Genomic DNA, 25,929 nt, shown 5'->3' on the forward strand with positions numbered 1-25,929 from the left:
ACTATTTAATGTGTTTTATGAGTTGTCAAAAATATGTACATTACACAAAATTTACATTTAATCACAAAATTTACATTTTAATCACTTTTAAGTGTAAAATTCACTGGCATTAAGTGCATTCACAAGGTTATTCAACAATCACCACTATCCATTTCCAGAAAACTTTCATCATCTCAATAAACTATATACTGAAGCAATTCCTCCCCATTTCCCTAACACCCAGTAACCTCCATTCTACTCTCTATCTTTACGAATTTGCTTACTCTAAGTATTTAAGTAGAATCATCCATTTGTCCTTTCATGGCTAGCTTATTTCACTTAGCAACATGTACTTCATGTTCATCCACATTGTAGCATATTGCAGAATTTCTATCTTTTTTAAAAGAGAATAATATTCTTTTTCACATATATATTCCACATTTTTTCAATCCATCTGTTGATGGACTTGGGTGGTTCCCACATTTTGGCTGTTGTGATTAATACTGCTACGAACATTGGTGTGCACCTATCTGTTTTGAGTCCTTGTTTTCAATTCTTTGGGGTATATACTTAGGAGTAAAGTGGCTGGACCACATAGTAATCCTACTTTGAACTTTTGGAGGAAGCACCAAAATATTTTTCACGGCAGCTGTATCATTTGAGATTCCTACCAGCGGTACATCAGAGTTCTCCACACCAATGTCAACACTTTTTTGTTACTTATAATCACCGTCTGAATGGGTACAAAGCACTATCCTATTGTGGTTTTTACTTGCATTTCCCCAATGATGCTGAACACACTCTCCAGTGCTTACTGCCTTATCTTCTTTTTTAAATATTTGGCTGCACTGGGTCTTCGTTGAGGGACGCAGGATCTTCAGTCTTCTGTGACATGCCACCTTTCAGTTCCGGCATGAGAGCTCTAGTTCCCCAACTAGGGATGGAACTTGGGCCACCTGCATTAGAAGCCCAATCTTAGCCACTGGACTAGCCGGGAAATCTCACTGGCTTATTTTCCTTGGAGAAATGTCTACTCAAGTCCTTTGTTTGTTTTTGGCCACTCTGCACAACTTGCATGATCTTAGTTCCCCAAACAGGGATCAAACCGTGCCCCCTGCAGTGGAAGCATGGAGTCTTAAACCACTGGACTACCAGGGAAGTCCTTTTTATTTTAGTTGTAGGAAATCTTTATATATCATAGATATCAGTTCCTTACCAGATGTATGATTTGCAAGTTATTTCCTTCCATTCATGGGTTGTCTTTGCTCTCTTCATAATCTCTTCTGATGCATTAGTTTTTAATTGTGATGAAATCCAATTCACCTTTTTGTTGTTGTTGTGTCTTTTTTTGACCACCCTCCTCCCTCCCTGGCTTCCCTGATGAGCTTTCCTGGTGTTTCTCTTTCCTCTCTGGCCGCTTCTCTTCAGGTTTCCATTGCTGGATCCTTTGACAGCCTGGGATTCAGTGCCAGGTCATTTCCCAAGGGCTGTCACCCTTGCATCTGCAGGTGCAGACCTGAAGGAGCGGGAGCAGATGAGTGAGGCAGAAGTGGGGCTCTTTGTCCAGCGGCTTCGAGGCCTGATGACTGAGATTGGTGAGGGTTCTGGAGTGGGGAGGAGGGGCGCATTCAGGAGTCCTGCTGATCCCAGCCTCACCCAATCTACCATACCCTAAAGACAGAATGGTTTCTGTTGTGAGCTCTGTGGAGAGATGATCCTCCCAGGGAGAGGGGGCAGGGACAAGGAATTCTACAAGGAGGAGGGTGCCACGAGGGTCCAAAGGGCACTGGCTCCCCAGCATTAGTGCCCTGCTAGTTCTGACCCCCAGCCCCTGTGCCCTGAGGGTACAAGCCTGGCCATTCCAGAGTCAACTTTCAGCAAGCATGCTTGCAGGCTTTGATAAATGCTTGTTCTTTTTCTGGAATATCTCTCCTAGGCCATCTGAACTGTTCATGCATTTTTTAAGACAACCAGTGCCACCTCCTCCAGGAAGCCATCCCTGGCCCATCATCCAAGCTTCCTTTCTCAGATCACCGATCACCCTGGGTCATCATCACCTGTTTGCCCGTTGGCCTTCCCCATGTCAGATTCAATTCTGTTCTCAGCACACAGAATGAGAAGGGAGAGTAAAAAGGCGGGTCCTGGGGAGGCCCACAGGAGGGTGGGCCTGACCAGGCATCACCCTGCCCATCCATCTCCCCACTCCTATTCCCCAGCAGATCCCACAACTTGCCCCAGTGGGAAAAATGACTGCTAAGATAACCTGGCTGAGGTACCAGGTAAGGTCCCCAAACTTGGGACCAATGAAGCCTTCTATCACAACCAGCTAGACCATCTCCTACCCTGAGACACTGTCCTGGTCCTACCAGGGCCTCACAGGCTGAGCCCTCCTTTGTCTCCACAGCAGCATTCCCTGCACCCACCATTGCAGCTATGGATGGGTTTGCCTTGGGTGGAGGCCTGGAACTTGCCCTGGCCTGTGACCTCCGAGTGGCAGGTACTGGGTACAGGGAGAGGTGTGGAAGGGTGGGAGGGAAGAGCGAATGAAACAAGCTAATTCTGGGGATTCTGCAGTCAGCCACTGCTCTCAGCTTTCCAACAAACCCCAGAACTAAAGGCAAAGTGGGAGCCAAGGAATTCAGGAAGCAGTGGTTCCCCACCCACCGCCCAGCCCCTGACTGCTACAGGACTCGTCCCTTCTCAGAGTCAGCTGCCCTCAGCTCAGGACTGTTTGTACCAACCCCAGGGCAACCGCTGACACAGCTAGAAAGAACACAGAGAGTGAAGGTTGGGGACAAAGGTATCTATTCAGTCTTCCAGTTCTGTCCAAGCCAGCTGTATCGATCATATTGTGAACAAAGGTGAGCCATGAGGGCAGTCTATGCCCAGTTAATCACAAGCATGACTGGGCAGGAACAGTGCCCTACAGTAGCTCTATCAGAGTCCACAGAGGTTTGCATTAGTAGCTCAGAGAAATTGAACTTTGAAGTGTGGAGGGCAGGGAGGATGAAGATAATTGCTTTTTAACCTTGCTGACTTGGTGGTTAGGTGTGCCCTTTTTAGAGCCGATCAGAGAAGATATGACACTTCCCTGTAGCTCAAACAGTAAAGAATCTGCTTGCAATGCAGGAGACCTGAGTTTGATCCCTGGGTCAGGAAGATCCTCTGGAGAAGGAAATGGCAATCCACTCCAGTATTCTTGCTTGGAGAAGCCTGGAGGGCTAAAGTTCATAGGGTGGTAAAGAGTCAAACACAACTGAGCGCCTAACACTTACTTACTTACTTACTTTAGAGAAGATCTGAGTGTCATCATGGTGCTACTACTTCTCCTGCCACCAATAACTTTTTTTTAACATGTAGCCCCAGGCATAGAGGGACTTTATATCCACATGATACATAGCAAAGAGAAGCCATCAAAATACCAGGTCAGGTCATAGCACCAACTCTGGTTCTACCTGCCTGTTTAGGGGAGCTAACTTGCAGGGTTTGATGGATAGGAGGGTGAATGTAGACCCCTCCCTCCCATACCGCATGGTTTGGAGGGACCGTGTTCAGGGAATTCAGGAGAAGCCTGTGGGGTGGGACACTCAATCAAGGAAGGCTTCTCACAGGAAGTGCAACTCAGAAAAAAGGATGTGGATCAGAATACAGGAAAATTTCAGGCTGACAAAAAGCTCGGAGGGAAAACTGGTAGAAGCAGGAGTCACTGACACTCTAGGCCAGACCAGAGTTAACATGAGACTAAGAATCCATTAACTTACAAATAGGTACTGGGTATCATCCAGGAACCCTTCTTGTTCTAAGCACCATGACCTCACTTAATCCTTAGCAACTCTATAAAGCAGGTAAAAGAGACGTTATCATTTTTTTTCCCCCATCCACATAGCTCAGAAAGGCTAAGAGAGTTGCTCAGTGAGTTGTGGAGGTAGGATGAGTGCTGGGCCTTCTGACTTCCAGGTTAGGGCTCTTCCAAAGGTAGTAACTAGAGGAGCCTGGTTGTAGCCGCACCATGAGGGAAGTAATTGGCTGGAAGGGTGAGCAGAGCCCACAGAGTGTCTCTTATCCTCTGGGATTGGAGCTGGAAGACAGGGTGGGGGCTTCACTCTGTTTTGTCTAAGCAGCTTCCTCGGCTGTCATGGGACTGATCGAGACCACCCGAGGGCTCCTCCCAGGAGCAGGTAATCTCAACACACACCATCCATCCTCTACCTGTTTATTCTATCCAGCATAATTCCCTACTTTCCTCTTTTGCCCTATCTACTGGGCTCTTCCCCGCCAGCCTAACCCAATCTTGTCCTCTGAGAGGGCTTGGCTGACTCCCAGCCAGGGCCTCCTCTGGGCCCCCACATTCCATGAGGATTCACCATCCCTACTCCATCCTGGCAGGAGGGACTCAGAGGCTGCCTCGATGCCTGGGGGTGGCCCTGGCGAAGGAGCTCATCTTCACAGGCCGACGACTGAGTGGGGTGCAGGCCCAGGCTCTGGGGCTGGTGAACCACGCTGTGGCCCAGAACGAGGAGGGCAATGCTGCCTACCACCGGGCACGAGCACTGGCCCAGGAGATCCTACCCCAGGTACGACTGCCGCTCAGCACAGGCGGGCCTGTGCCATTGGGGATCACAGGTGCGGAAGCCAGGGGGCAAGGGTGTCTCATGCAACCACACAAGATCCATTTTCCCAGATTTATAAAATTAACCATCTTTGGCGATTTTGCTTCCATTCAGCCATCTAGTAAATAATACTAAATCAGATTTTAAGTTAAGATGAAAATTGAGTTCCGAGGCGCTGGGATCAATTAAGCTTGAAAATCCTCAGAACAGCCTGTAAAACAGAACTTCTGAGATGATGCAAATGATCTCTATCTGTGCCACCCACTAAGGCAGTCACTAGCCATGTTTTGTTGCTATGTCCGACTCTGTGCGACTCCACCGACTGTAGTCCAGCAGACTCCTCTTGTCCATGGTATTTTACAGGCAAATATACTAGAGTGGGCTACCATTTCCTTCTTCAGGGGATCTTCCCAACCCAGGGACTGAACCCGAGGCTCCTGCTTGCCAAGCAGTTTTTTACCCTTGAGCTACCTGGGAAGCCCCACTAGCCACATTACTTAAATTAAAATTTTACTTTCTCAATTACACTTCCCATATTTTAATGCTAACAGACACATCTGGCTGTTGGCTATTGTACTGGACAGTAAAGCATGAATGTGTCCCAAAATTGAAAATGCAAGATTCTTTAAAGCAGATAAAGAACTACCAGCCCATCTTTCGACCATACTACATGGTGGAAAAGCACTTGAAATACATGATGTAGGACATGTGTTAAGACCCATACTTTTTAATCCTCAAATAGCCTATTAGCATAGTCTCCCCAAAGGTGTAGATACCCAGGGAGTGGGTTAGGCCCTGCCTACATGTAATCTCCAAGTACCCGAGAGGCTCCACTGGCTTCTCACTTCTCTAAGAGAGCCAGAGGGACGTCCCAAGTTTCCACAAAGATAGGCAAGCAGCTGAAATGGAGCCAGGTTCTGTTAAGTTGTAATACTCACTGAGCCCATATGGTGCACCCTCATCCTTCAGACACAAGCAATCCTGGGTACTTTAATAGTGTCCCAATGTTAGAACAATCCAGGTGAGGTGATTATGCCTGTCGCATCTGTGCTATAACAGACCCAACAAGGTTAAGTGACTGCTCATCAAAGTCAAAGAAAGTGACTGCACCACCACAAAGACAGACACTGTTTTGGCATCCATTCTGCATAATACAGAAATACAGATGATAACTAGCATTTTAAAGAGTGCAGACCATGTACACAATTTTTAAAGAACAAACTAAATCTTTAATGGATTTCAAATACAAAAAATTAAAGACATGTTACAAAAGTAATATAATATTGTTAACCATAATCTATAATTTTAATATTATTAACACAATATTTGTATTAATCATGAAAAGTAAAAAAGAGTTATCTTACTTAGGGGGAAAAAAAAATCTCCCTCAAATAATCCTATCCTGCCTCTTTTTATAACTTTGAGATCTTTACTTACTTACTTGCTTAGTTACTTGAGGGCAAGGACTATAAAAAACATGGTAAGTTTGGTTTAAAAGCATTTGTTTCGTCTTCATTTCTTGTTTATAGTTTCATCACACATAAATGGAGAGTCTGAAGCTGTTCATTTTAATGCTGTCGTGTTTCTCTTATACTCGGTCAGAAAGTCTGAACTGATAACAAAAACTCTGAGTGACTCGGGGTAGTAACTGATTACACTTACACAGACTGAGGGGTCTATTTGTAGACTCTAGGGTTTGTCTTTTTGCATAAAATAAATAACTGGGTCTTTGAGCTTGGTCTCATGACTTTTCAATATATTGAAATAATGGTATTTTACTAATTACTAGTATTCCAGTATTTAAAAGTAGCTTTCCATACCAAAACAACAGCCTACCAAAAACTAGTATTAGAATCACTAATGCAAATCCTGGGGCATTCTGATGCAACCTGTTTAACGTCCAGGTGAGTTACTGAGTGCCAAATATGAAAAGATTCCTGAGTGCAAGAGATGCTGTTGTAGACAGCTGCCCTCTAGTGGACAAATTACCAAAACCAGCAGTGAAATTGCTCCAGAGATTATAGCCTCAAAGAGCCTATCAATAAACACAAGGTCCAGAAATTAACACTCAGATTTTCCCTTTAAACAGTACATATACTTTACTCTTTGAATATGGATTTGAATACATTTTCCATTTCAACATCAAAGTAATGGAACATCCTGTGGCAACTGTGACTCACTGTTCTCATTTCCAAATAACACATAATGATCCATCGTATTTCTAACTGAGCTTCACAGAGTGTTCCACTGAACAACACAAATTGGAACTGTGAAGGTTCACTTATACATGGATTTTTTTCCCCCACTAAATACATACTACAGCACTACACGATCCAAGGTTGGTTGAATTTGTGGATGTAGAACTCTCTAAGTTCTGTGCAGAATTTTTACTGCATGGACAGTTGGTTCGCCCAAGCTCTGGGTTGTTCAAGGGTCAACTACATATATGTACACACACACTCAGAAACATAAATATGTGTGTTTTCAACACAGGGACAACATGCTATATAGTTTTAATTTTCTCCAATGAGAAATCAGTAGTTATATTCGTGATAAACAAATCAAAAAGGATAGAAGAATAAGAAGGACACAGAGTAAAACTCAAAAGTAGGGTGATCCTGTTATCCTGGGGCTGTTCCAGGTTCAAAGTGAAAAGTCCCACATCCTAAAACCCTTCAGTCACTGGCAAAAAGACAAGTGTTTTGGGTCACCTAAACAGTCCTCAGTTCCCCAGTCACTCTCCCCAGCGATGACCACTGTTAACAGTTCGCATACTCTTCCAGAAATATTCATTGTACATGTAAAATATACACATATAGTCACATATCTAATTCTAAATTCCTTTAGGACAATTTAGGGGACAAGGAACACACCTTTAAAGGCTAGTCCAGTTCTAACTGACGTTTAAAAACAAACTATGCACAGAAAAGAATTCAATCAGTATGGAAAAGTATAAAACAAAAAGTGAAGTTCTTCATTCTCATGACCTTTCTCCCCAAAGACACATCACACCAACACCTTCTACACAAACTGAATAATATACACAGCACGATGCAGCTTCCTTTTTTCACCTTATATGTTGGAGAGTTGCTCATTTCAGCACATACTTATCAACCTCATTCATTTAAACTGCACACTTTTTCATTAATGGTATGGATGTGCCATCATTTAACCAGTACTCTAGTGAGGAACATTCACATTACTGACATCTTTGTGCTCCTGAAAAATAGCTGGAGTGATTAACTTTATACATCTTAGTGTACTCTTGGAAATGAATCTATAGGGTAGATGCCTACATGGAGTTACAACATGAAAGAGCATGGGCATCTATCTAATCTGCCAGTTCTTGGCAAATTGTCCTCCTGAAGCATTGTTCCAGTTTACTCTCCATTCAACTCTGTGTGCAAATACTTCTCAACGATAATGGGCATTATCAACCTTTACAGTTCCCAAGTGTGAAGTGAAAAGGAGCACCTAACTGTTCTGATCTACGTTTTCTTTAAAAGTAAAGCTGAGCACACCTTATGTCTTTTTTTCCTTTTTGTGAACTAGCTTTCCATACTGTGTGAATGCTAAAAAGTATATATATATATATATATATATATAAGCTTTTTGTAAAGGAAATGCTTCTGTCACAATATCACAAATATATTCTCCCAGATCTTGATTTTTGCTTGAATCTGTGGTATTTTTCCCAGTCTGAAGTTCATCTTTATGTAGCTAGTTTTTTCATTTATGGTTTCCATGCTAACAGACTTTTTAAATTGTTCTTTCCTGATAAAGTCTTACAAAACCTTCAAATAATACAATATGAACAAAATAGGAGGCAAACGCACTCCTTGCCTGGAAGTGTGGTGGGGGATGGAGAGCCAGACCTGCAGTGGCACAAAATAATTAGAAGCAAGACCAATGAGGCAAAGATGGTCACTTCAGTGCTCTTGCTTCCAAGTGGCCCTACAAAATGGCCCTCAGGATTTCAACCCCGGCCTGTCAGATTCCAAAGTCCAAGTTCCTACTACTGACCTTTTTCACCCTACTGGGGTAAAACGTGCTTTCAGTGGAGGCTTGCATTTGTTGAGATGAGACGGGTAGAGGAAGGGACAGGAGTGGGAAAGGTGACTGGGAATCGGATCCAAGCTTCGCCACTGACTGGATAAACGTGGCCAACTGCTTCCCCACCCTGAGCCTCAATTAAACCCCTCCTGAAGGGCTGGGGAGCAGCCTGTGACCGGTAGACAAGTCTGTGGGTGGGAAAGCATGTGTACAGTGGAGTATGTTGTACATGCTGGAGGCATGTATTAACTGACGAGAATTCCAGATGGTCAGGACTAGGAGGGTTAGGGATCGGTTAGGCTTCCTTCATTATTGAAAAGGAACATCAGCTAATTAGTAGGTATAACACTAACAAAAGTAAACACTGTCACTAGAATAGCTGGATTTCTACCCAGACCTCATCCCCTATCATGGAGCTTGTGTGCCTGTGAGCACCAACTGATCCCCTCAACCAAGCGTTTGCTTTTCCCTAGGCCCCCATTGCTGTGCGGCTGAGCAAAGTAGCCATTGACCGAGGAATAGAGGTGAGAGGGTTCTGGGCCGGAACTTAGCATCTGCTAAGGTCAGTGGGGTGGCTGGGAGGCAGTGCTTTCAGGGCACACAGATGGACAACACAGCTGGAAAGAACTCAGCAATCAGACTCTTCTAATAGACTTGGAGCCTGAACCTCTCTCTTTGTTTTGTAGTTTTACCCATCTACAAAATGAAGTTTGGCCAGGTAAAAATACTCCAAATTATATTTTATCCTCATTTCTCTCCCTTGGTTAGAGAAGGTAACTGAAGTCCAGAAAGGGTAAATGACTTACCCGGGGTCACAGAGCAAATGAGTTACAAGAACCCAGGTCTGCATGGCTATCAGTCCATGTTCTCAGGATTATGCTGATGGTCAGCAATGCGGCCTCACAGACGGGGCTCAGGCACGCTGACTTGGCTGCAGCTAACTCATCCTACACATCAACTTATTCATTCATTACACACTAAACCTAGACCTGAACTGGGACACCAGAATGAATCAAATATGGTCTCTGCTCCCAAGGTAGGAGAGGGACTGACATAAGTCACTAATAAAAAGTCGAGTACCAAGTAGACAGCCCAGAGAGGGTAGAGCTGCACCTTCCATGGGGCTACTGGGTACAGGGCTGGACAGTGCTGTGTTGGAGAATGTTTTCTAGAACTGGGGTTTAGGCTGGATAAGAATTCCAGAAAAATTGGAAAGTGTGAGAGAAAAAACAGAGGTGCATAAATAAGCAACTCAACTGAACAAGAGGAAGGGACGAGTGAGTCAGCACAGCAGTGAGGTTAGGGGCATGGGCCCTGGTGCTGGACCATCTGGGTTCTAAGACCTGTTTTCCCACACACCGTTGTGTCTTTACACAAATCACTCCACCTTTCTATGCCTCAGATTTCTCAGCTGTGTAGTAGGGAAAATAACTGCTGCTATGAACAGTACTTCTCTTATAATAGTGCCTTTAAGTGAGTAATAACAAGCAGTGGACAGTAGAGACTGGGAAGTTGCCAGGGGCCAAGTCATGCAGGCCTTGGTTCTGAGGGCAATGGAAAGCCAGCAGAGTTCATTAATGGGGGTGACAGGAGACATGGTGAGGCAGCCAGGTGGGGAAGGAGGAGACAATGCCTGCGCAAGCACAGCTCACACACTCCCTCCTCATCTCTAAGGCTGTTTGTAATCCCCCCTGTTGTTCTCACAGCCCCCACTCATCCTAGCACTGCCTCACCTCTGTAATGAATGGTGTTCCCTCTCCAGTAGGGGATTCCTTATCACACCATCTCTCTTCATATGGTCTGGCATACAGTAAGCCTGGATAATTCTTTGCTGGAAGAATCCAGGGAACAGCAGGAAGTGGTGTAGAGAGCAGGGCGAGCTGGCGCCCAGGGCACATGGAGGTGGGCAAGGCTGATCCAGGCACCACTTCTTTCCTGCAGGTGGACATCGCATCAGGGATGGCCATTGAAGGGATATGCTACGCCCAGGTACGTGTCTGCTGCCAGTCCTGCATGCTTGTAAGCAGAGGCCAGGCCAGGGTGGGGTTCTTGGGTACTATTAGTACATGACCAATTGAACAGGTTCCTCCCAACCCACACAGTCAGCCTGCACTGATCCCAGGGGAGCCACAGAGCACTCTCTGGGGCTGTTTCCTCAGCCATCTAATGGCACTGCACCCTGCCCTAATTTGCTGTCCAGAGAATCACAGAGGAACCCGACAGAAGAAGAGCAGCTTCTGAGTTCTCTGTATCAGTGGCTACTGGTACAGGCCAGGCTGTACCAGCCTAGAGCCCAGGCTGGAGGATGCCAAGGCCTTGATTATTGCCCATAGGTTGTGTATGCTCGATGGTGGGACAATAAACTATGGCTGACCCATTTAGCCCCTTACTCCTTAGTGAGTCAAAAACATGAATCTCCAGGCTAACAAGTAACAAAATCCTCCTAAACGGGGGTTTGGGAACTTATAGAACTCAATGTAAACCAACTGCATACCAGGATTCAGAGCCAGAGCTCTTACCACAAAGCCTAGTCTTTGTTTTCTACCGAGTAGCCTCATTTCAGACTGCTGAATGAGACTGTGAGCTCTCAGAGGCACGTACACTGCGCACAAAATCAGGCTGGTGTGAGGAGATCAAGGAGCCACCAAGGCCCACACGTTTGCATGACCCAACACCAGAGTCCAAAGACAGTGAAAGACTGGATTCTGGCCTCGCCAGGGGCTGAACAACCTTCAGCAAGTCTTTACTGGTTTCTGCACCTGTCCCTGCAAACTGATACTCTGTATGTTGTTTCAGAACATCCCAACCCGGGATCGGCTGGAAGGCATGGCTGCTTTCAGGGAGAAGCGCCTCCCCAGATTTGTTGGCGAGTGACCTCCATTTAACCTGAAGCAAGGGAGATGCACAGCTTACAGGGCAGGATCCAGAAGGAAGATGTGCAGCACCTCTGCCCTCATCATTTCACCTCTGCCCTTATCATTTCACCTCTCTGGGTTCCAGATTCCTCACAAGGACAATGATGGATAGGAAATAACAGGCATGGTGCCTGGTACTAGGGTGCTGACTATGCCACCTACTGCTCCCTTCATTACTCCTCACCCAGGCGAGCTCATCACTGGGGTGAGGTTGGCTTTGGAGCATACCTGTCTCTCCCTGATAGAACAATAAACTAAGGATAAAACAGACCCCTCTGGGCCCTTATAGCACTGGCACCCAAGTCTGATCACTGCGTCTCAGTTATTAGGTGCTCACCAGAGATGCAAGATGCTGTAAGAACCACCCCACAATGGCCCTGTTTCTCCCTCAGTACAATAGAGATAATAAGGAGACCTTGGTTGTGGTTGAATAGACTCAGCTCTCTGCCAGTTACTCACTGTTTGCCTCAGCCTCCTCAACTATAATGAACCTGTCTTGAGGATTAAAAAATAATAAAATACCTGATGTTCCATAAACATGAGTTATGATTAATGTACTGTTTTCTTTTAAGAACCAGATGAAATCACTGCTGTGAAAACCTTTTGTAAACTGTAGGGTGGCAGACAAATCTTTGCTGGTGCATTTAATTAACTTTTAGGAGCCCTGAGAAGGGAACGATTAACTGAGGTGGACAACATGGAAGATTAAGAAATGGACAGGTAATACTGCAGTTGAAGGCTGAAGGATCAAACAGGCAATGGAGGCAAAGAAGAGGAAAACTGAGGGGAATAGCACGAGCAAAAAAGCAAGATGATGGCACTTTGAAATAAAGGGGGGCTGATATACACATGTGCACACTAGCCTCAGCAGCCCTCCTCCTATACCAAGGCAGGGCAAGAGACAGTCATGTGGTCATTCTTTAACTGATCTGAGCTTCCTAAGCCTGTGCCTGGGCAGGCTCAGGAGTTACTGAACCATGGGCATGGACATGGACACAGACCAGTAACACTGTTGACTTGCTTTTAAAAACAAATGTGCCTCAAAGCTGTACTCATTTCCTGGAAGGAAAAGTAAGACAAGAACCCAAGTCTTAGGAATCAGCACCAACCACACAAGCAAAATTTGTCTATCTAGGAAAGTAACCATCTTGTTGTACTTCCTTCTTCTTATCTGTTGAAGTAAAGTGAAGTCACCCAGTCATATCTGACTCTTTGCAACCCTATAGACCATAGCCTACCAGACTCCTCTGTCCATGGGATTTTCCAGGCAATAGTACTGGAGTGGATTGCCATTTCCTTCTCCAGGGGATCTTCCCAACCCAGGGCTCGAACCCGGGTCTCCCGCATTGTAGACAGATGCCTTTACCATCTGAGCCACCAGGGAAGACTAAAACTATCCCAGAGGACTGTTGAAAATCAGAGAAAATGTACAGAGGTGCCCAATGCTGAACTGGACCTCAACAGGTACTATTTCCCACTCATCCTCCTCACATCAGCCCACGCTTGTATCTGGTAACAGCATGTTTTGACATATGGAACCCAGGTCAGGAAACTAAGACATACTTTTAGAATCATGCACAAGAGTGAATGAGAAAATCTGTGGAGTTTCAGGGCCGTTGAAGGAAGCAGGTCACAAATTCCCCTTATCCAGTGGGACACCAGTGAGCAATAGTTTGAGAAAATAATTTAGAATAAGAATAAACCTCATTTGATTTCAAAAGACGATATGGGGCATTCCGGTTAAGAATCTGGCCAGCTTACAGTATAAAAATCTAATACTAAAATAAGCTACCAATTTAAAAAAATTGTTTCTTCGAAAAATTTAGATGACTGGCATAACATGTTTCATTGACTGTCAATAATGTGAGGAAGGACTTCATTCCATAAAGCACATTTGCAGAGGACACAAACAAAAGCCTTTCATAGCTTACACTGAGGTTGAGGTTGGTTCTCAGAAAAGCTCATTATTTTTCTCATCCAAGTTAGGTAAGAGCACCTCTTTAAATCTTTGGCACAGTCCTTCCTCTGTTTTGGTCACAGTCGCACTCAAATTAAAAATCTGAGGGATTGAGATTTATACTCACTATATAATCTTTCATCTAAACACTTCTCAGTCCTGTGACCAGGCCCCACCAGCACCAATTACCCACAATGTTATTATGCTCATTCAGTCTAAGGTGTAAAGTTGGAGGAAAAAAGGTCAAAGGTAGACTATCCAAAAATCATAAAAATGTATTTCTCTTTCCTCCACCCAACAAGTGGAAGGTAATTTGGTATGTATTAAAAAAAATTTTTCCCTTCCCTCCAATAGAGGTTCTGCCTTCCAAACAATACATTTAAACACACGTTTCCTAGAACTCTTTCATGCATTTCTTTTCCAAAGGCCTCATATAGCCAGGAATAACAACTCAGGAGATTCTTTCAACCATGAAATTTAACATAAATACAGAGGTCCCCCATAGGTATTTCTTTTTTTCTTTCCTCTAACAATACTCAGTTAGAAACTGGTCAGGGCTAAAGAAAATTAACTGGCATAGCTGTTTGAACAAAAGCTTACAGGTCTTCCCACAGAGTCTAGGGCTTGATTTTTCAAAACTACTGAAAAGGTATTCCGAGAATGATTCCAACTTGATTTGAGATTATGGCTATCACACAAATCCAAACTTCTTATAACTTACAGAAAATCATCCCCCAAAAGGCCAACAAGGCGGTCAGCTCACAAACTCCGACAACTTGTTTCAATCCAACACTTGATTGCTGATACAGCAGAAGGCCTGATACTGAAGACGTAGCACCTCTGAGGCCCTGAGGTTAAGAAGGGCCTTCAACAGAGAGAGGGCCTCTGGTAATTTATAAAGTACATTTTGAAGTCATCTACAATGGAGGCTGCGATCTGCTGTGCTTGGGGGTCTGCCTCACTGTGCTCCCGGATGTCACACACAAGTTGCAATCCTTCTTCTTCAACTAACATTTTGCAGTATTTGCTGGCTGAAAGAAAATCAAGCAAAGAAACCTGATGTTCAAGTTGGTGTTTTAAATATTCCCAGTTACCACATTCATCATTTTAAAGATGCCAATAATGCTCGGCTTATGCAATTTGATAACGGATGATTATTTTATTAAGTTTATTTCCAGACAACTCTATGCTTCAAATATCTCTAGCTAAAAGGATAAGAACTTCTTCTATTACGAAAATAATAAAAATTTCATGTTCAGGCAGTATGCTGAGCTAGACAACCTAAAAATACCAGAGGCTGGATAAAATATAATTGAAAAATTTTAAATTCATGGTTGAGTGTACAAAGTAAAGGAACTGTCAAGGAGTCAGACACAAAGAGCAAAAAAAAAGCACTTAAAGCTCATGTAACCTCACCTGTAACTTTTCTGGAGTAGAAAGGGACTGTCAGTTTCAGTAATCTAGGAATTTCAATTTTAACTTTAGGAAGTCAGAAGCAAAAATAATGCATAAATTTGGCCCCTCAAAAGGCCAGATGAGACAAGGGATAAGACAATGAAACATGTCTATCTTGGCCTGGGTTCTGGGGAGAAGTCTTTCCTGAGTCCCAAGTTGGGATCTCAACCCAAGTTGGTAGAGGGTTAGCCTAAATGTTCTTGGAATCCTTGAGCTGAGAAATTAATATAAGGATTAGACCAATCCCAGGAAAACCTCCAGAACACTTGACAGAAGCAAATACAAAACTGTACTAAAGGGATATGTCCACAACTCAGTCTGAAAAAGATTCTCTTAATCAGTGAAACAGTCAATTAAACACAGAAACCATGATCCAAAACATATTTAAGGACTTCCCTGGTAGACTAGTGGTTAAGACTTTGCCTTCCAATGCAGGGGACATGGATTCAATCCCTGGCTGGGGAGCTAACATGCCTCATGGCCAAAAAAACAAACCATTAAAAAAAAAACACAGAAGCAGTTTTGTAACAAATTCAATAAAGAGTTTAAAATGGTCCATCCACATGAATAAAAATCTTAAAGAGAAAAAACACACAACTAAGACAACCAAGAATGCAATAAAAAGAAACAAAGACATGGATACTTTTTTTTTTAATGGTAACAAGATATGTAGGACTGATTGAGAGAAGATATAAGATATTTCTGATAAATGTTATAAGAAAGGAACAGAGAGAATAGCTGGAGGGTAATACTTTAAAAGAAAATTTCTGAAAATGTTCATCAATTTTGTAAGGTATAACCATGATCTGAAATCCAGACACCATAGAACAAAACAATGACTAGCAAAAACAATGAATAAAATCAAGACAATAAACTGGAAAAAAATATTTGCAAGAGTTCCTTCAAATTAAAAAGATTAAAAAAAAAAAAAAAAAAAAACCCAGTAAACAACCATAAGCAAAGGAAACCAACAGACAATCCAAATGTAAGAAAAGACAGTTAACCTTACTTAAAATGTCAAGTTAGAATCACTTTCACCTTAGACAGGCAAAGATAAAAAATTCAACTAAAAGTTTTGCAAGAATAAAAGGAAACTGCAAGCTCTCATATATTGCTGATGGGAATGCAAACTGGTAATCAACTCTCTGGAAGACAGTTTAGCAATACCCAACAAAATTATAAACATTCATAACATTTTGACTCAGCTCTGCAGATTATACTCACAAAGTATACTATGCTTGTACTAATACTATGCTATGTGCAAATGCTAATACTATAAGCCAAGCAATGTTTAAATGCTTTGCAAATGTTAACTCACTTAATTCTCATAACAGTCCTATAAAACAGGTACTTGGATCCCTATTTTACAGATGAGGAAACTGGGGCACAGAAAGGCTAAGTAACTTGCTCAAGCTCCCACAGTTAGTAAATGGAAAAACAGGGAGTAAAGTTCAAATAGTCTGGTTCTGGGGTCTGTTCTCTTAATCATCAGACATATGTATCTTTCCTAAATATATACAGAGTTTGTGTGTGTGTGTTTTTTCCCCTGGTGGTCCACTGGTTAGGACTCCAAGATTCCACTGTAGGGGCCCAGGCTCAGTATCTCCTGGGGGAATTAAGATCTCACATGCTGTGGGTGTAGCCAAAAATAAAGAGAAGTGTTAGGGCAAGCTCCTAAAAACCATTTTTCTCTATCAGTTCTTTCCTAATTATTCTGCCACTTTAGCTTTAGAATAATCTTCAGATTCCTCATCATTTACTGTATTCATTCACTTGAACTGTATTATATATGTGAATAGAAAAGAACTGAGGAGTATAATATGTCCATAATTATTTCAGTCTATAAATTATTTCCTAGAGTTTTTTGTACATAGGCCCCAATACTTGTTAAAGCTATTTTAAGATAGTTTATGCTTTTGATAGTTAAACATTTCATTAATTCTAAAAGTTATACCTTTAAGATTTTTCAGCATAAAACTACAGTCTATAATCCTTTTTATAATACAAATTCTCTAATTCTTTTATACAGAGTTAAAGTCTAGGATTCTTTTATAATACAAGCAAAAATTTTAGTAATAATCCTTAGCAAAGAAAAAAAGCCAAGAATTCCCAAGAGGAATTTAAAGCAACAAATGTGGAAAAACATTTAATTTCCTGAGAAACAACTCCTGACATCTGGCCCCCCAGTCTCCCACAAACCACTACAAAGAGGCAAATCTATGTATTACTTATAGGAAAGATAGTCTTACGATAAAATATTCAGTGAAGAGAAAGCTATAGGATACCACACACAGAATGAGCCCATTTTGTCTAAAAACATATGCACGTACAGTATATAATAACTATAGCATATATACAGAAAATTACCTGGAAGGATAGTTATAGTTAATGAACAGTGCTTGCCTGCGGGGAATAGGAGCAGGAGCACACTTTCACTTTCTATATTGCTTACCATCCATCCCCAAATAAATTATAATTCTGTAGCATCTTTTATACTAATACAAAAGCTTTTTAGTTTCTTCTTAAAAAGGGTTAAAATCAGGACATAAGAGAACAATTTTTCAAAATTCCATCTTGAACTTAATCCTTATACAAAAAAATAGCTAAAAAACAATTATTTTTAAATACATACGGTTTTTACTGCAGACATGATACATGGCCCATAGTGCCCAGAGCTGAACCTCTGGTTGAGAGAAGTTGCCAAGGAGCGGAAAAAATGCCTTGAAGGATCTAAATAAGTACAAAGAAGATATTTCTTCAGAACTCAGGCTAACATCAGGGATATAGTAATATTTTCAACATCCCCGCAGCCACTCCCAGAGTCAATTCTTCATTAAGAGAGATGTATTGCTGAGCATATAATTGGAACTAGCATTTAAGATGGAGAAGGAAATGGCAACCCACTCCAGTGTTCTTGCCTGGAGAATCCCATGGACAGAGAAGCCTGGTAGGCTACAGTCCATGGGGTCGCACAGTCAGACACAACTGAATCGACTTAGCAGCAGCAGCAGCATTTAAGAAATTATATTCTGTGTTAGACACTATACATTCAAAAACTGATTCCACCCTCAATATTGCACACTGTCAGCTTCATTTTACAGATGACAAAAACTAAGTCTCAGAGATTTTCTTAAAGTGATTTTACAAGTATCACAAAGAAATCAGATTTGAATATAAGGCTATTTGATTCTAATATTTTATTATACCATGGCCTCTACAGAGTGAGGAGACTAAGGACAAGCTTTAAGAGAAGTACTACACCATGACGAAATTACCTGTAAGTAACCAAAGCTGTCATCTTACAACTTGAACTTGGCCATTTCTGGATGGTTGCATACTACACAAAAAGAGAAATCAAGATTCTAGTATTGTTTCATGTCATTTATAATTATATACATATGAAACAATATAAATTTTCAAAATTGAGGATTACTCAAATTTAGGTATACCTAACCAACCAACCATTAATTAGACAGCCATTATATATGTAGAATATGAAGAAAGTCATGTGGAAAACAATACACCAGAAAGGGACTTCTGTTTAAAGATGGAAGACTGAGCATGAATGGAACAGTACAACTGGTTTAAAAGAAGATAAACACACATGAAACAAAGCAGAAGAAAAATGGCAAATGATTTAATAGGTCTAGCACTGGGGAAGGTTAAAAAAAAAAAAACCCATTTTGAACAGAACCCCTAACAGACCTAAAAACTGGGCATACAAAGTACTTCAGGAAGTGAGATTACAGGTAGGCTTAAAATAGGAGGACTGGTTGAAAGTACCAAGGAATCAAGACTACCAGATCTCCTCTACCACCCCTTACAAAAATGTTTGGACTGGGCAACCCCATGAACAATTGAGGTTGGAAGTACCATGCTAAAAACAGGGGGCTAAAGTGAAAAATACTAAATACTAAATGCTGAGGTGCCCCTGCCCTCAACTCTATCCTTCTATGGGTGTTTAGACTGTTGGAAGCCAACCTTATGATTTTCAATCAGGAGAATAGGAATTAAGCAAGGGAGGGAGGCAGGGAGAAAAAGAGGAAAGGAAGGAAGGAAGGAAGTAAAAGAGGAAGAAGGGATGGAGGAATGAAAAGGATAGAAAGAAATCTCCTAGAACTGAAGGAAAACAAGATTCCAGAGCAGTAAGTAGCCAGTGGAACAGATGAAAATAAACTCATATCAAGGCACATCACTGAGATTTCCAAACAATAAAGATAAAGATCTTAAAACTTCCAAAGAAAAATGGCACAGGACTTCTCAACAGTGATACCAAGAAATAACAATGGAGCAATGACCTAGAAATGTGAAAGGAAAGTATTTCAGTACTTGAGTTTTATATCCAGCCATCTGATCAACTAAAGGTGAATGTAAAATAAAGGTCTTTCAAATATAAAAGGTTTCAAATTCTTTTCTTACATCTCTTAGGAAGCTACTAGAGGATATGACCCAACAGAATGCGGGAGTATACCAAAGAATAGAAAGGTATGCAATCCAGGAAGCAGGGAATCCAACATGAGAGAGCAAAGAGAATCTTCAGGACGACAGTAAAGGAACTTCCTGGGATCTAACAGATATACAAAATATATCTAACAGATGGAACAAAAACAGAGGCTTGGGAAATAAGCTGACGTGGACAGAATACATTTAAATGTACTGAAAGGAGACATACAGTTGGAGTATAAGAAAGGGTGTGCACTGGGAATTTTCATTTTCCTAAGTGGAAAATAAACTGACAATGTCTAAAACTACAAAGTCAGGCATACCAACGTATGTTAGAGATAAGAAGGTAAACACCAAAAGAAACAGCTTTAAAAAGAGCTGAAAGTGGGAAACAGAAGGGAAATAACCTATATAAACTGCATGCTTAATTTTATAAAAGGGAAGTATCAGAAAGAATGCAGAAAATGTTAATAGAGGTTAGCTTTGGGTGGTAAGGTGTGGATGATTTATAATGTTTTGTTTATATTCTTCTCTATCTTTCCCATTTTCTACAATTAACACATATTTCAAAAACTCTTATGATCTAGAAAAATAAGTTTTCTGCAAGAAGAGATGACTCTGGATTTTGTAAAGAGGAACAGTCCTTATACCAGATCCTGGAGAAGCGCTGTCCTCTGGAGGTCACAGGATATCCAGGGCTGTTTGTCAGATGTCAGGTGGGCTATGATGCCTGCAGCTAAATAGCTGACTTCCAAGTCCTTGCTATGGAGCAAGCTACTGATATGCTTTACCATATCTTCAGTAATCAGCTTGGGAAAGAGTTCTTTGACTTCAACCACGTTGTTCTATGGGGCAGATGGAGTAGAGAATATCAGGAATCGGTTCCTCTCCCTCTCTTACTGCTCAGCTCAGATACATATAAGAACACTCAGTCCCTGCTCCTCCCTCTGATTTAGCCTCACATCTACTACAAACCCATCCCCTTGATGATAAAGATGATTAGTAAGAACAAATCATTGAGGAAGCACTTACTAAGTGCCAGGCACTGCGCTTAGACTGAAATGTCTTTTTTATCTGCCTTATCTTACATCTTTTTTTATCTGCCTCATCTCATTTAATCTTTGATAGTCCTACAAAGTCTGACACTCAGAAAGACTAACTTGTCAGCTTCACATCGCTAACAACTGGTTGGAGTAGATTACAAATCCAGGTCTGACTCAAAAACTTAACATTCCTGGGGCCTGCTGTATGTTACGTCAGTTTTAACGGTAACAATGAAAGGCAGGTAGTAGTTTCATTATTTTATGTACTATATTAGTTTCGATGCTGTGTAACAAATTTAACACAAACTTGGTGGCTTAAAACAACACACATTTTTCCTCTCACAGTTTGTATGGGCCTTGCTTAGCTGGGTTTCACGAGCCTGCAGTCAAAGTGCTGGCTGGGCTGCATGCTCACATCGGGAGGCTCCAATGGGTGAGGTGGGGGTGGGGAGACTACTTTCAAGCTCACTTGGACTGTTGGTAGGATTCATTTCCTTGTGGCTGCAGGAATAAGAGTTTCTTGCTGGAGACAACATATCTCTTTCATTTGACTTTTCCTGAGTTGTATCTATAATAAATCTATAATAAATTAAAAATAGCAGGGGACTTTACCTGGTAGTACAGTGGCTAGGGGGGCTTCCCAGGTGGGCACCAGTGCTAAAGAACCTGCATGCCATTGTAGAAGAGACATGGGTTCGATCCCTGGGTTGGTAAGATCCCCTGGAGGAGGGCACAGCAACCCACTCCAGTATTCTTCCCTGGAGAATTCCATGGACAGGAGTCTAGCAGGCTAGTCCATAGGGTCAAAAAGAGTCAGACATGACTGAAGCGACTTAGCACGAACACAAAGTGGTTAGAACTCTACACTTTCACTGCAGTGAGCAGTGATTCAATCCCTCGCTGGGAAATAAAGATTGCCCCATGCCATGTGGGACACAGACCCAAAAAAAATCTTTCCTTTGGGACTTCCCTGGTGGTCCAGTGGCTAAGACTCCACACTCGCAATGCATTGGGGCCCAATTTTGATCCCGGGTCAGAGAATTAGACCCTACATGCTGCAACTAAGAGTCTGCATACTACAACTAGATTCCGCAAGGCCACAACTACACATCTGGCACGCCACAATGAAGATCCCACATGCCATAAATAAGACCGAGCACGGTCAAATAAATATATATTTTAAAAATATCAAATAAAGTGCCTTCCCAAGTTCTGTGAGCCATTCTAGCAAATTACCAACCTGAGGAAGGGGTTGTGGAACCCCTCAACTTAAAGTCAATCAGAAGCAGGAGTAGCTCTGGACTTAACAGTTGGCAACTAAAGTGGAGGCAGACTTGTGGAACTGAGCTTTTCAGGATCTGATGCTAATGCCTGACAGTCAGTGACAGAATTTAGCTGAATCGAACTGTAGGACATCTAGCTCGTGTCAGAGAACTGGAGAAGTGGTTGTTGGAAAACACCCCAGATTGTATAACCTGCTTTTGACCAGTGAGACATTAGAAAATCTGACATAAGCAGAAACTGAAGAAGCATTTGTGCAGTGGACTTGCTGTCTACCACTGCCCTGAAACCGCCAAGTGAGGAAGCTCATACAGACACCAGGCCCAGCTAACAACCTGCACCAACTGCCAGAGGTCAGAGTCAGATCATCCTGGAGCACCTAGGTCTAGCTCAGCCACTGATGGACGACGGCAGTGACATGAGTAACCACATAAGACCAGCAGAAGTGCACAGCTGAGCTGAGTTCAAACTGCTGACCCACAGATTCACAAGTAAATAAAATGGATGCTGTTTTAAGCTGTAGTTTGTTTACAGCAATAGCTGACTCATATATAATGGTATTTACTTTATAGAGATGGTGTGAAGATCAAACAAGTTAATGTAAACTGCTTACAAAAGTGCCTAGCACATAGTAGGTAACACATAAGTGTTAGTTTTCTTATTGTTTAATTAATTACAATTAATTCAAAACAATTCACCTTACCAAAAGACCAAGTACTTTGCTTTGTATTGCTGTCTCTGAAAAAGTCTGTGAAAAGAATATACAGGTTATTGTATCATGAAGAAAATAACTTTACAGATAAACTCAATCCTGTCTTCCCACCTCCAAGACTTGGATGAAGATCGCCAATCCTTGATTCTCAATAAAGTGCCTACAAATAGCCGGAGACTGTTCTGTAAGATTCCAAAGTGCTTTCAAAGTAAACAAGAGGGTGACGTCATCTAGATTCTCAGCAGTCTTCTGTTTTACTATTGCTAGAAGTTCCTAAAAAAGAAAAAGAGAGTTAGACACGCTGGTGACTGACTCAAGTGTTTCCAATATAAGGAAAGCAATGGTTAAGAAAAGTTTTTAGAATCAAACCGAGGTTCTAAACCCAGTTTGACCACTTAATAGCTTTGGTTCCTACCTTCTCTCTGTAAAATGAGTTACCCCTATTTCCTAGGGTTTTTGTGAGGTTCAAAAGAAAAAAATATTAAATTTTAATAATCACTTAATCTAGTTTGTCATGCTTGTTAATAAACCTCATAATCAAGTACATATTAGCTATTCCATTATTCATGTGTTAAGAGTATCTAGTCAACACCTTTTGGAAGGCAGGCACATATTCAGGTAAGAGAGACAGATTAAAAAAAAAAGATAATTGGTTTTTCTCAACTAAATAAAAGAATTTTAAGATTTGGTAAATGCTCTGAAGGAAACACATAAAAGCCTAAGAATTTTCTTTAGAAAAGGTGTGAGAAACCTCCAAATGTAACAGCAGCCTTCCCAAAGTGTGATGGGCCCTTCCCTCCCCCATCCCTGGCACCAGCCATCTAGGGAGGGGCTGCTGCACCACCCTGCACCTCTCTGCACGAAGCGACACAGACCCCACTGGTCCATGCCTGCCGCCTACCCACCGCACAGCTGGGCAGGCTAGAGCTCCACTCTGGGGACACTCGCACCTGGGCCACCTCATCAGTCACGAGCTGACCAGTGAAGTCAGTATGGGCTGAACCCACAGCGCCCCTGCCTCAGACAGCAATCCCAGGGATGGGTGTGTCAACTGCCTCCACGTAGCCACTGTGGTCTCCACTGCTTGTGCGCCTTGTGCTTCGCCCCAACCAGAGTTACAACATGCTGGAGTGATCTGGAAGTTCTTCAGACCTGGCCGCTTTCTGATATCGCACTGTTCTGCTCAGAGTGTTGTGGCAGCAAGGCAGGGGCAAGCTATAGCAACCCCGCTCAGCCATCAGTTGGCACAACGTGGGCCCCTCTCCTGAAGCGAGCAACTGTCAACATGCGACCATTAGTGATCCTGCTCAGCCACTGGTCAGTGCCAAGTGAGCCCCTCTCCCCTCCTGTATATAAAAGGAGTCCAAATCTTATCTCAGTTACGATTGGGTAAGATGGGTTTGGTTCTTTTAAAAATAATTTTCTTAATATTTATTTATTGGGCAATATCAAGTCTTAGTTGCTGCATGCAGGACCTCTGTTGCACCATGAGGGCTCTTTGAGGCACAAGGACCTTCTAAGTGGTGCCAGGCCTCACTGATTGCCGTATGCTGGCTTAGTTGCTCCACAGCATGTGGGATCTTAATTCCCTGAGCAGGGACTGAACCCACTTCCTCTGCACTGCAAGGCGGATTGAACCACTGGACCACCAGGGGAGTGGTGGTCCCTGGGGCAAGATGGCTTCTGAGACACTAGTCTGCCATCTTCTTGGTCTGCTAGTTATCTAATTAAAATAATTATTTTCTGTTCCATCAACTCATCTCCTGATTGGCCTGCTGTGTGGCAAACAGAATAAACTTGTGCTTGCACTCAGTAACACATACAAAGGTACTATCTAAACTGAGACCAGAATAAAAAGAGGATAAGGCAGCTAAGCAAGGAATGAGGACACAGGGAATGGGGGGAGGGGAGTGGGGAGATATTCTAGAGGAAAAACCGTCTGTTCTATGCCACTGAGCAGGTTACTGTGGCTAGAGGATAACACTAGTATTATAATCGTATGTCCTAACATCTTGAAAAAACTAACAGATTCCAACATACCATTTCATATTAGAATATTTCTAGATCAAACTTGAGCTAGTATTTATGCTTTCTTTCAAACATGCTAGACTATCATGTAAAAGGAAAGAGACAGCCATTTCCACAAGGGACCTAGTATCAGATCCTCTGTTCTTGAGGTCAGGTCATGGTGAGGTAAGGTGTTTCTGTAAATCTCCACCAACAAATATTATTCTCCGTCCTAACAAGAAAGGGCTAGGTCCCTAGGCAAAAACTTCAGCCTTTGAGGTCCAGATCCTGGCTGAAGAAGCAGATCTCAGTTGGCAACTCCCTCAGGGCCATGTCCCCAGACCCTGTCCAGCCATCATCAATGAGAAGCCAGGAGCCCAACTGGCCTTCAGGCTCCTCAGGCCACCTGTATGGTGGGGGCCAGGTCCCGCCAACTGCATCCTATGCTGACTGCCACTGCCATTAAGTCAAGAGGTAGAGACAGGGGAGAGGTTCACCACTGCCTCAAGGCCTGGGCAAAGTCAAATAGGTGGCCTTGGTGAGGGTTCTGGAGCCCTGCAGGACACAGCCCCCAGCCTGTTCCCTGAGCCTCCCAGCTTACCCAAGGGCCCAAGGCCAGGTAAGCTGGAGGTCCCCAGGGAGAAGACCCCGATCCACCTTTTACCTCACTCTCCCCAATGACCACCACTCCACTGACTGTTTGCTGAATAGGCCCGTTAACAGTCACTCATTGACAGTTGGTTGCTTGTGGGAGGGGCCTGGTGCAAACCAATGGTTGAGCAGGACCACTAATGGTCACTCATTGACAGCTGGTTGCCTGTGGGAGGGACCTGGTGCCAACCAATGGCTGAGCAGGACCAATAATGGTCACTTATTGACAGTTGGCCGCTTGTGGGAGGGCCCACTGCAGCACCAATCAATGGCTGGTAACAGGGTGTACAGTAATAGTACACAGTGATGGCCACGTGCTAAGATCTGTGCTTGGCAGCACTCTGTTATAATTCCACCTCAAATATTTTATACAGTCAAGAGAGAATATATCTAGAGAATTCACAAAAATAAAGCTGCAAGACCTGAAAGTGTAATACAGCATGGCTGTGCACAGCCCTCAGCATGCAGCCAGTGCTGTAGCCATTAGCCCCCACTTTCTCCCTTACCAGACTATGGTTACCAAAAGACTATTAAAGGTTGCTCAGGCACCGGTTGGTGGTGAAGTGGGCCCCTCCCTAAACTCAGCAACTGTCAGCGAGTGACCCTTAGTGATCCTGCTCAGTTACTGGTCGGCAGGGCAATAGGCCCCTCCTACAAGCAAGCAACTGCCAATGAGCGACCATTCAACCAATGGCAGGCAGAGTGGTGGTCGTCCTGTGCAGAGTGAGGTAAGAGGTGGATCTCTGCCTCCTCCCTGGAGCCTCCAGCTCACCCAGCCGTGCATCAGTGGGGGACCCAGAGAACAGGCTGAGGCCTGTGTTCT

General features: G+C 42.9%; 2 protein-coding genes across 10 annotated transcripts in view; one reads left to right on the forward strand and one right to left on the reverse strand.

The window, feature by feature from the left end:
- LOC109556286 (enoyl-CoA hydratase domain-containing protein 2, mitochondrial) overlaps positions 1-12,099 on the forward strand; it is a 29,846-nt gene extending 17,747 nt beyond the window's left edge. For 2 of the 8 annotated variants that reach the window (XM_070786531.1, XM_070786528.1), the window contains 7 exons: positions 1,488-1,574; positions 2,384-2,476; positions 4,098-4,157; positions 4,366-4,553; positions 9,116-9,166; positions 10,584-10,631; positions 11,439-12,099. In XM_070786531.1, the coding sequence (XP_070642632.1) occupies positions 1,488-1,574; positions 2,384-2,476; positions 4,098-4,157; positions 4,366-4,553; positions 9,116-9,166; positions 10,584-10,631; positions 11,439-11,516 (605 nt within the window). In that variant the 3' untranslated portion in view covers positions 11,517-12,099. The remainder of the gene's footprint in view (positions 1-1,487; positions 1,575-2,383; positions 2,477-4,097; positions 4,158-4,365; positions 4,554-9,115; positions 9,167-10,583; positions 10,632-11,438) is intronic. The other 6 variants (XM_070786529.1, XM_019957459.2, XM_019957458.2 and 3 more) reach the window with 6 other exon arrangements.
- Positions 1,144-25,929, reverse strand: part of ZYG11A (zyg-11 family member A, cell cycle regulator) — a 75,140-nt gene continuing 50,354 nt past the window's right edge. For both annotated transcript variants that reach the window (XM_070786527.1, XM_019958408.2), the window contains 6 exons: positions 22,560-22,721; positions 22,440-22,484; positions 20,063-20,257; positions 18,245-18,306; positions 17,602-17,699; positions 1,144-14,545 (listed from right to left, as the gene is read on the reverse strand). In XM_070786527.1, the coding sequence (XP_070642628.1) occupies positions 14,382-14,545; positions 17,602-17,699; positions 18,245-18,306; positions 20,063-20,257; positions 22,440-22,484; positions 22,560-22,721 (726 nt within the window). In that variant the 3' untranslated portion in view covers positions 1,144-14,381. The remainder of the gene's footprint in view (positions 14,546-17,601; positions 17,700-18,244; positions 18,307-20,062; positions 20,258-22,439; positions 22,485-22,559; positions 22,722-25,929) is intronic.

Source organism: Bos indicus, chromosome 3 (genome assembly GCF_029378745.1).
Source record: "Bos indicus isolate NIAB-ARS_2022 breed Sahiwal x Tharparkar chromosome 3, NIAB-ARS_B.indTharparkar_mat_pri_1.0, whole genome shotgun sequence".
Lineage (NCBI taxonomy): Eukaryota > Metazoa > Chordata > Mammalia > Artiodactyla > Bovidae > Bos > Bos indicus.